This window comes from Littorina saxatilis, linkage group LG5 (genome assembly GCF_037325665.1).
Source record: "Littorina saxatilis isolate snail1 linkage group LG5, US_GU_Lsax_2.0, whole genome shotgun sequence".
Lineage (NCBI taxonomy): Eukaryota > Metazoa > Mollusca > Gastropoda > Littorinimorpha > Littorinidae > Littorina > Littorina saxatilis.
In genome coordinates this window covers 39,679,800-39,691,459 of record NC_090249.1, presented here as the reverse complement: position 1 = coordinate 39,691,459, position 11,660 = coordinate 39,679,800, and the positions used below count along the sequence as shown (strand labels likewise).

The window sequence follows — 11,660 nt, the reverse complement described above, 5'->3', positions numbered from 1 at the left end:
AGAAATACTTGGGGGGAGGGGGCCGGCTTATCAGAATGGGATGTCATTTACCTGATACCTACATCTTTTATTTATTAAGGAGATTTCTATAGCGCACAACTAAGAGCACTAACTGCAGTAACTTTAACTTCTCCAAAAAGAAAAGTTACAGTCATACCCAGGAGAATCTGAACAGTTTTAAAACCAACAGCTTTACATTTAATGACATTAGATTACTGGTTTTAAAAAGTGAATGCACCATATAATGAACACACCAACGATCCACAGCTGTGCAACCCCCCACCCAACAAAAAAACAATACAAAAAAACTCAGGCCCATTCTCCCCAGCTTGCTTCTAACATCAGATGACTGTGAGCTAAAATCCAAATCAAACTAAACACAGACTTGCAGTCTGATTCAAACTGAAATCATGACAGATAAAAGCTAGTGTACTGTAAGTTTGTTTACAACTTGTTGAAATGATTTGACAGCTACACACTGGGTGGACTGGGTGGCCGAGTGGTAACGCACTTGCGCTCGGAAGCGAGAGGTTGCGAGTTCGACCCTGGGTCAGGGCGTTAGCAATTTTCTCCCCCCTTTCCTAACCTAGGTGGTGGGTTCAAGTGCTAGTCTTTCGGATGAGATGAAAAACCAAGGTCCCTTCGTGTACACTACATTGGGGTGTGCACGTTAAAGATCCCACGATTGACAAAAGGGTCTTTCCTGGCAAAATTGTATAGGCATAGATAAAAATGTCCACAAAAATACCCGTGTGACTTGGAATAATAGGCCGTGAAAAGTAGGATATGCGCCGAAATGGCTGCGATCTGCTGGCCGATGTGAATGCGTGATGTATTGTGTAAAAAAATTCCATCTCACACGGCATAAATAAATCCCTGCGCCTTGAATATGTGCGCGATATAAATTGCATAAAATAAAAATAAAAAAATAAAAAAATAAATTCCTGCGCTTAGAACTCAGTACTCACGGAATACGCGCGATATAAGCCTCATATTGATTGATTGATTGATTGATACACACGAGTGGGACACAGTGCTAATGACTCATGAATGACTCATGACTTTACATGTATACATTGTACTGTCAGTTTGTGTACAACTTGTTCAAATGACTTGCAGGACACATTTGTGGGACCACAGTACTAATGACTCATGATTTTACATGTATACATTGTACTGTCAGTTTGTGTACAACTTGTTCAAATGACTTGCAGGACACATTTGTGGGACCACAGTACTAATGACTCATGATTTTACATGTATACATTGTACTTTCAGTTTGTTTACAACTCGTTGAAATGACTTGGCAGGACCAACTTGTTGGATTACTGTACAGTATGTACTAATGACTCATGACTTTACAAAAAGTGAAACGCTTCTCTGAAACTAATAACACACACATTGTGCATAATGACCAATTACAATTGTACTGAAAGAATACAGGAAGTGATTGGGTGCTGCCCAAGATTGCAAAGAAGTATGTGAAAGCGTGTGTTTGTCAATGAATCATTGAATGTGTTTGTCAGTGAATGTGTGTGTGTGTGTGTGTGTGTGTGCATGTGTGTGTGTGTGTGTGTGTGTGTGTGTGTGTGTGTGTGTGTGTGGGTGGGTGGGTGGGTTTATTGTGGGGGCAGAGAGTGAGAGTGAGAGGGTTCCCATGACTGAAAACGGCTATGTGTGTGTAAGTGCATATATGTTTGTGCATGTGAATCTTTCTTCTCTGTCTCTCCATTTCTTCACATTACTTTTGTCCCTAATATTTATTTTCTATGTTGACATGTCACACACACACACACATATACACAGTGATGATTAGGGTCACCAGCAAGCCAAGATACAAACACATTTACATCCTCATAAGAATTGCACAAGAAATTTACAAACACGCGCTCTTTCACATTCAAGTATGACAACACACTGACTGACTATTCAGGTTCAATATCCGCTTCGGTCTAATTGGCTTATATTCGTAATAGCACCTGCTATTTTTTTACTCGAACAAGCTCAATTCCGCAGTCTTTTAAGTTGACTCGCTGGAATTCGATCAGCTTGTCTTGTCAACATATCGAGCTACTATGATAATGATGCATGGGTTTCGTTTGATTTTTCCAAGCTCCGAGACATTCGCTGTGAGCTTGGCATCTTTATCATATTGTGCAACGTCAGTGCAAACGATGGTGATCGGACACAGAAGAGAGACTACGCAAAGTTGACTGACAAATAAATCCCTCCCTAAACCCGGGGTTTGAATCCATACCAATAGCGACAAACTGATGAGAAATCCAGAGTGCTATGGACTGGGCTACGAACCCACACCTTGACTATCCACACTGGCGAATGGGCTTTAATAGGGGATTCCCCTGCACAGTCAGGGCGAATGAATGGTAGGTAATCTGCAAGTACTAAACTACTTACCTCCCTTCCTTTGCTGCCAATCTCAATCCCTCCCTTTGAGTTATACTTGATGGGTGCGCCTCCCTCGTGAATGAGGGTGCCGAAACCTGTAGGAGTGAAGAATGCTGGGATACCCGCTCCTCCTGCTCGAACACGCTCTGCAAGGGTACCCTGTGGAACAACAAAGACATCTCAACCGAGTGAAGAAATCACATCATGACTTGGCCATGATGATAATGTTGTTTTAAGCCCTCACAGTGAAATCATTAGGGGCATGTTCACGTGTGTTAGTGTTACCCTGAATTTAGATGAGACACACAAGTGTATGCGTGTTTAGGTTTAATCAGCCTCCTGCACTTATGGCAGAATGGCCATGGTCTTTTTACGTGCCACTGTGGTGACACAGGGGAGGGACATGGATACCATCTCTAAGTCTGCACATACAGTTATCCTGTGTCCGCCCTGGCCTGGATTCAAACCCATAACCTAGGATCACATTTCTGTCAAGTCTAGTGCTCTACCACCTGAGCTACCCGGCCCCCTTGGCCATAAAATCTTGAGATGTTAAGCCTGCACAGTTCTACTCCTAAGCCTGGTGTGCGAAACAGGAGCGGGCTGGGTGCCTGTAGCCATAATAATAAAACTTTTGCTTGTTTACCTCTTTTGGCGGTGAGCCACTAAGGTTTAGGAGTAGAACTATAAAAGTTAACATTCTGATTTTAGAAGTGAATTATTTTGTTATTTAGAAGCCACAAGTGAAAATGTTCTGGATCAATTTAAAGATTCAGTCAAAAAGGAATTGTAACAAAAAAGAGCCCTGTCTATGCACAGTACAGTCTATACAGTTTAAGTATCTTTTACACCAGAAAGCAATTAAAGTAAATCTACTAATACTATACTTGTGAAAAGAAGTGGAGAAAGGAACTGCATTCAGTATTCAAGTGAAATTTAAACAAAATTGATTACAAAAAGTTTGTGTGGTGCTAACAATTTACAACCGCACACCTGCTAAATTCAAATCCGAACACATCAGAAAATGAAAATAGATGAACTATGAACTACATCCAAAAAAAATGCATTGGTTTGCTCTTTCCTGATCACTGGATTGAGACAAAAAAGACGAATAATGCATAACACAAAATATTCAACTAGCATTCAGTACTGGTCAGCGCAAAAATAGAGCCCTGATTCATAAAGGGAGATAACCTACCTGAGGCGTCAACTCCACCTCCAACTCTCCGGAGAGGTACTGTCTTTCAAACTCAGCATTCTCTCCCACATAAGATGAAATCATTCTCTTTATCTGCAACACAGTGTGAAAACAGTCTCAGTGTAATCAGTCAATGAATTAAGCACGTCTGAAGGTATCTTCTCACAGCCTGAATGTCCATTCACATATTTTCCAGAAATTCCGGAAATAACTCTGCCGGGTTTGTATGTGTTGCAAAAGAGTGAATACAGTTCAGGTCTCCACACAAGGACAAGGAGAACGTTTGGAGGGTGTGTGGAAATTAACACACACCTCGCTAGTAATTGGTCTATAATGTCACGCGGGAAAGCGTGCCTCATATTGTCATTTCCGAACATTGTCAAAAAATTTTAAATATCACACATGTGTATGTCTCAAACATTAAATAAACCTCTGAATTGTTTTCAATTGCTTTGTCTTGTTTGTCGTGCATTTATCATAATAATAAATGCACGACAAACAAGACAAATAACAGAAAGCTTGAGTCATTATGTAGACATGTTTTAATCGGGCAGATCAGCAGGAACATGAAAGGAGCCACTAGCTGCATGCTGACCACTTACAGACGAGACCCAAGACTACTCTCGCAGAAGCAATGTTTTAAAATAAGTAATGATCAAATGATCAGTCATGAAATCATGACGTTGATAAAACAAACAAAAAACAAGCTTGAAACTCTTAAAAACTAAAAAGTGGTTTAATTTAGAAATCTCCAAAATCTTTGGAATCTCACATCTGATGATAAACAGCAAATGCCATCTCTGGATCGTCCAAATAATATTTCAGCGACAGCAGAATGTTATTGTTAAGCACGCAATCACCTGTCGTTGACGAAGCAGCAAGCCAAGTCCAAAGTCATCAACACCGGCATTGTTGCTGACGACTGTCAGGTCTTTTACCCCTGTCTGCAGCAGGGCTGTGATCAAGTTCTCAGGGATGCCACACAGTCCAAACCCTGCAATGTTCAAAATAGTGTGTCTGAGAAAATCAGGTCTTAAAAAGGTGGGAGTCTTAAAGGTCCTTGTCTACATTTTTATACCGAAATCGCCATTTGACCATTAAAATGCAGAGTGTATTATCTACAATTATCAACAATACACCCCCTTTCGATCAGGAAAGACGAAGCCAGTGTAGCCGTTTGAAAATTCATTGTATTATTCCAGCGTAGTACTCATAGTAGGATATCCTTATTGGGAAAATACCAAGCGCAAAACTCCTCTCAAATCCCGTGCATTTCGTGTGTTTAAAAAAAAGCGTGGACAGCGCTCCAGTGTCAAGCTGTTGCTGCACTTGTTTGGGCGTGGCTATAAGCATAGTGACATGAATTTGATTGGTCAGTATTTTTAGGCAAAGCACATGTTCTCAGCAAACAGAAAACAAAATATTGGAAGCGTGAGTCACGCTACCCAAAAATAAAATCTTTTTTTACATATTTTTTTTTTCCTATAACTTTTTTCCCCATGGTTCATTCATCATCTGGCATAACTTGTTAGCGAAATCTAACCATAAGATTATTGAAAAAAAGCAAAAATGTAGACGACCACCTTTAAAATAGGGGTCAATTTACAGGGATTAATATGAACGGAAAGTCTGAGAAAACAGGGTCTGACAGATACTTATTATCATATTGTTTTTGAAGACCCTTAACTTGTCTGTGCAGTTCAAGATGTGTGCAAGAAGGGAGAGTCTTGCATTGGGGGATCTTAAAGAGGGTATAGAGTGAAATTTAAGTTCCTTGTACTTGAAGACAGCTAATTATATTAATGCATTGTGCAATTTCAGAAGTGGCCTCGCGATCTCTGTTGCATTTTTCTTGCACTTACACACACACACACACACACAAAAATATAGCTTGCAACATTACCTCCCACCAAGAGTTTTGAACCATCTGGTATGTCCTTCACCGCATCCTCTGCAGTTTTGAAGAATGTGGCATCACGCTTTGCTGATGAAGAAAATCCACAACTTGAGGCCTAGAAAATGTAAATTCAGTTTTATTAATATCACATTATAACCATACCAATGAATAAACAGATTCACTTACATTCTCCAAAATAGTATGAAACACTTGTTGGTATGTGCACATCAACTTAACCTACTTGCGTCATAGAGGCAAAAGGGAAAATCAATTGAACACAATCAAGGTTCTAAGCCAGCAGGAACTCTATTAGATTACAAGTTTCCTGCTGAAAATCTTTTGTGTGAAGGCCATGTTAGACGCACAACACAAAACAGTGTTTTCTTTCAAAACAAACACAAAACAGCGTGTCTTCTGTGTGACATCCCCCAAAATGCGTTTCGGAAAACACCGTTTCGTGTTGTCAGCCAATGAACCCGGATGATCAACTCACGTGACTCGGTTTCCCACACCACGGAGAGAGAAAAAAAAGGCCGACCCAGATGTGGTACCGATTCAGGGTAGTACCAGACCCCTGAATCCTTACTAGCGTCTATGGAGCCTGTCACGTTTGACAAGAGGCAATATAATCTCAGTGGGCGCTGCCATGCAGCCGTATTGTTAACAAACCCGAACACAGCGCGGTAGCTGGACGGGTCAAGCTGACACTGACCGATATTTCTGTTAAAACACGCAGCGTGCTAGTCTGTGTGTTTCGCGTGTGACATCCCTGCTTTAAAAACATGTGTTTTCCCGACGTTTTGATGGAGTTTTTGTCGAAAACATTGCTTTGTGTTGCCCGTCTGTCATCGCCTTGAGAAGTCACAAACTACAATGTGTTGCGTGGTCCCCCCTATGTGCAGGGTCTTTTTATCTGCTTCTGCTATTGCTACTGCTAGCATCTATTCTTCGTCCAAGTTTCAGTACATTTACTTGTGTGCACATCTTAATTGATGTGTCAGTATCATGGTCATTTACACGTTCATCTGTACTCATGTGTGCGTTTACGGAAGACATTGCTAGAATGTTCACAGTCGCGCAATTATGCACACACCCATAAAAACAACCAATCTAAGCACAGCATTAGTTTCGAGTCAAGGCCACTCAGGGGTCGTGAAACAACAAAAGCACTCCAGCAGCTGGTCACTGTGCCATAGAATCGCCTTCCATTTGTACAACGACTCTCTGACAAGACGCAATACTTTAACACCAAGTAGCCTATTCATTTATACGTGCACACCCACCTTAATTAAAGGCAAGCATGCGGCTGGCAGCTTGCCTGCAATGTTACAAGACTGGTAAGCGCAGAAACGCAACAAGTTTGACGCCATTGTTGTCCAAGGTGAAGAGGGACATAACTCTCAAAATAAAATGAAACATTCAAGAACAAAGGGACATGACTGTTGAGACAAACTTATTTTTCTTATGTTGCGATTGCTTCCCTTGTCATGATTATAAGTCGTCGCTTTCACGTTGAGCAGGCGCAGCTATCTCAAATCAGTCACTGAAATCAAGTCACTTACGAGTCCGGAGATAATGATAAGAAGAATCCCTCGAATCGCCAACAAAAATGTTACTCCCAAACTGCCGCGACCTTTTGTTTTTTAACTAAATAAACTGAAGTTTAATTTAGTTTAGTTTAGTTTAGTTTCGTTAAGTTAGATTGTGATGACAAATGCAGTATGCCGTGAAGCCCCATCAGCCCTCAGGTCAAAATGAGTTCGGCTCATTCTATCCCTGACAGGATGCCTTGGTTTTCCTTGTTTGGTGAGCCTGAGGAAATCGATTTTCACATATTTAGATCTTTTCGTAATGTGTTATGGATATAAGCAGATTCGCGATCGTCGATAAGGATTTTTCATGGTGTTCAGTTGTGTAATTTTTAAATTATAAAGGAATTGATATGTAAGACAGTTACAAGCGAGCTATTTTTCGCAGCTGTATTTCCTGTGCAAACAACTCTAAATATGGCAAAAGTGTCACGTGATAATCAACTGTTTGGAGTTTCGGCGCTCACTGGAGCAGACGATTTTTTCTGTAACCCAGTTGACAGTGATGAAACCAAATATTACGGTCTCCTTCCGGCAACAGTCCCAAAATTTCGACTTGTTTTGACCTTAGAACGGATGTCTTTATCATAACTGTGAAGAACAGAACGGAGATCACTGTCACGTCGAAGTCGGCCAATCTGCAATCATTTTCGTCTCCGCCGCGGCGAACACTGCTCGCGAACAACATATGGGAGATAACTCTGCATTCTTGTTTTGATAGATTCACGTAGGACTTTAGCGTCCGGTTAGAGAGATAACTGGCGATAGCCGTGGAGCGATGATGATCAGAATGGTGAAGCCCATCAATCGTCCCATCAATATTTCCCAACATTTTGTTTTATTTGGGCCTGCATAACTTATTCAGGATATAGAAGTCAAATTCAATTCATTCGTAAAATTCAAATTTCTTTCTTTAAATCGTATTATGATCTTCGTCCCGCCGATTTTTGAAGGAGTAAATAATATGTGCTTTTTAACAGACGGTGCGAGGGCATTTCAAAGAGGTGCAGTTCTGTTAATAAAAAAAATTCCCCTCAAGTTGGTTTTACCATGCTCATTAAATATGTTATTAATATCATGTCTGGACTTGTAATATTCAGTATTACTGAACATTTTCCACTTTTTAAATCATCAATTTGTTTACAAACAAACAAACAAACAAACAAACAAGCAACAAACAAGCAAACAAACAAACAAACAAATACTGTCTATTCAGTTCACTGTGTTGTTTTGCTAACTTCGGCCGGCGGAGCCGATTTATCTGAGAAGGCAATGACAATACTAATTTTAAGCCTATGGTTTTAAAGGCTACTGTCCAGATATTTCTAGTGAAGCAGTTCTGACAAAGAGAGTTTCAAGACAAATCAAAGTTAATACTCAAATTTGTTTGCGGCGTGGCATCAGAAAAGCCTTTGGTTTGGACACGCGTAGACCGTAGTGCACAATGCGATTTTTTCGCTACTGATTGTTTTTCTCCACAAGTGACACCTATGTCATATTGTGAAATTGATTAAGACAGAATTCCCACGCAGAAGCAGCCAGGCTGTTGATTTTGTGTATGTGTCCACGTGGACAGATGATCAAATCCCGAGTGAAAACCGTACCGGGATATCATAGATCTGTTTTGAATTACACTATGAGGGTTTAAAATGAGTTGCTTCCCTTCGGGTCTCATTTCTATCCGTTGAGCGATGATGATCAGAATGGGTTTAAGCGTGGAAGAATCAGATACCCGGCTTTGAACTAATGATGGGGACACAAATTAAACACACAAAAAGTCTACATGAAAACGAACGCACTTTTGGTGTAGCTTGATGGATCATTTCCGAAAGCCCCCTTCAACACATTCCAAGCTTTACATGAGATAGGGAGAAAAAAACCGCAAAACACACATTAACTAAATCTTTAAAGGAACACTTCTTCCTGCAGTTTGACTAACCATCCCTTTACGTGGGATAAGACCATGCCTTTGATTGGATTTCATGAATGAATTTGGGAAAAGCCACTGTGGCTTTTTCAGAAATTAGATCATCAAAAAATGCCAACTCACCACAGAAAACAGCCAGAGTTTTGATATTTGGTAAAAAAAAAAAAAAAAAAAAAAAAAAAGCGATGGCCTTATCCCATGTTAAAGCTTGGCCAGATTGGAGTAGTGACTCGAGTCGAATTCTTTACACGGGAAGGAGTGTGTCTTTAATAAAAAAATAAAAAAAAATAACATCATTAAAAAGATAAGTATCGCGGTGCATACACCTCAGAACAGGTCCCGGAGAACTGAAAAAAAAAATGTGCATTCAACACATTTCCGAACAACAAACGTGAAACGAAAACATGAAGACGAGAGAAAAAAAAAGGGTAGGTGGGTGGGGGGGGGGGGGGGGGGGCGCCCGGTGAGAAGAAGAAGGAACGGGGGAAAAAATTAGGGGAAAAGATAACAGAACAAAACAAAACAGAGCAAAGCGAGAAAAATCCCTTCACACATGTGTGAACAAATTGTGGAAGAACGTATGAGCTACTCAGAACACATTTTATTTTGTACATGTATATCTCTTTATTATTTTTTTGACGGCAGAATCTATGAGATTTTGATTTCTTTACCTATTAAAGTAGTAATTTATTTAGTTACCGTTTTGTATCTACTCATTCATTTATCTGTTTATTTTAATTTTACATTTTGTATCAATAGTTTTGTTAATTCATTCGTTCATTTGTTTATATGTTCATCTACATTTCCGTTCCTTTATTTATATTAATCTATCGATCTATTATTTTTTTCTATTTATTTATTTCATTTATCTACTTTCAGTTACTTATTGCAATGTCTATTTTCTGCTCTGTTTTAATTTCGTTTTTGTGTGTTTTTGTTTCATTTTGTTGTTGTTGTTGTTTGCTATCGTGGTGTCTTATTTTACGATGTGGTTTGTGTACATTTATTCATTCAAAAACGGACAGTAGATTTTTAAACGAGTGCCGTATTTGATGCATTTGTTTATTCTATCTTTTCTTCTAGAATTCTTGGCTATGTTTCCCCTAACCCTTTTTCCTTGTTTTCGTTCTCTGGTCTGTTTATATTTTGTCGTTCCCGGTCCTCTGGCTCTGTTTCTTTCTTCCTTTTCTTCTTTCCTTCTTTCCTCTTCCACTCTGATCTTCTAGTAGTTTCAAACATTTTCTTTAAATCCGTTTTCTTCATTTTCTCCCTTTGTAGTGTCAGTTTGCCTCTGAATTATATAAACAAACAAACAAACAAACAAACAAACGAACAAACAACAAGCAAACATATTTCTTCGTCTTCTCGCTTCAATTTGGTTCGTATATTCGTTGATTTGTTTTGTCTTTGTTATCCCTTTCTTCATTTGAATCAAATTGATGTTTTATTTCAATGTTGTGTGTGTGTTAGTGACTTTAAGTCTCCGTGTGTGTGAATGAGTGTATGTGCGCCTTGAGTCGCCTGTTGGAGATATGTGCGCGTTACAAATATTCGTATTATTATTATTATTATTATTTTTATTAATGTTACAAGGTTTTCTTAATTCTTTTCATTTGTTTAACATCTTTTTATGTGTCGAAATTTGTGTTTTTTCAAGAAAAGGAGCGCCCTTTTCTATAGTTTTAAACTTTATTTATGTTTTCATGTATTTTTGTCATCTTATGTTTTAGTCATTTCACGTTTATCTTATTCATTTTGTTGTTGTTGTTGTTGTTGTTGTTGATTTGTCTGTTAGCATGTTTGTTTGTTTCTTTTTTAAACTAAATTGTGATATCTTGAGATACGTAATTAGTTATGATTGTTTGATAAATTCAATATATATAATGTCTTTTGTTTTATTTATGTATCACTTGACAAGAAAGTTTAAAACATGCATTTAAGACTTTCTTTCGTTTTTTCTCTGTTCTTTTCTTTTTGTGTACAAGTGTCTTATGTCTAAAACCGAATCAATTCCATAGCGTTTTGTGTAATCATTTTGTTGTGTAAAATCCTCACTAAAATACAGAAAATTGAAATAGGTTTTTTCTCTTTCTCATTTCGGTAAAGTTCGTCAGTCTCCAGTTGTATGCATGATTTTTTGTCCATCGCTTGTAAATTCACGATCAGTACGACAGCGTGAATATGCTTGCTTATTTGTTCATTCACTTGAGCGTTAGTTCGCTCGTTCCTTCAATGTTTCCTTTGTTTGTTCGTTCGAGTGTATCTATGTGTGTTTGCATGTTTGGTTGGTTGGCTGTTAGTTTGATTATTGGTTTCCTTGTTTGGCTGCAATTTGGTTGTTTTGTTTGCTTGTTTGTTTATTTGTGTGTTTGTTTGTTTGTTTGATTGATTGATTGATTTTTTGCTTGTTTGTTTGTTTAGTTGCTTGTTTGTTTGTTTGTTTGTTTGTTTGTTTGTTTGTTTGTTTATTTGTTCGTTTGTTTCTTTCTTTTTTGTGGTGTGTTTTTGTGTGTATGCTTTTTTTGTTTGCTTGCTTGCTTTTTTCTTTCTTTCCCTTTCTCGATTGTCCGTAGTGTACTATGCGGTTCGTGAACATTAGATGCGACCGAACCAAGAATGTTGTGAACTCGATCTTGCTTTTGT

The 11,660-nt window shown here is 38.7% G+C and overlaps 1 protein-coding gene across 1 annotated transcript in view; it reads right to left on the bottom strand.

The window, feature by feature from the left end:
* LOC138967102 (succinyl-CoA:3-ketoacid coenzyme A transferase 1, mitochondrial-like) overlaps positions 1–6,877 on the bottom strand; it is a 40,416-nt gene extending 33,539 nt beyond the window's left edge. Inside the window, exons 1-5 of the mRNA XM_070339582.1 lie at positions 6,785–6,877; positions 5,508–5,616; positions 4,465–4,598; positions 3,605–3,697; positions 2,416–2,565 (exon numbers count right to left, since the gene is read on the bottom strand). Of these exons, the coding sequence (XP_070195683.1) occupies positions 2,416–2,565; positions 3,605–3,697; positions 4,465–4,598; positions 5,508–5,616; positions 6,785–6,871 (573 nt within the window). The 5' untranslated portion in view covers positions 6,872–6,877. The remainder of the gene's footprint in view (positions 1–2,415; positions 2,566–3,604; positions 3,698–4,464; positions 4,599–5,507; positions 5,617–6,784) is intronic.
* Between the last annotated feature and the right edge of the window lie 4,783 nt (positions 6,878–11,660).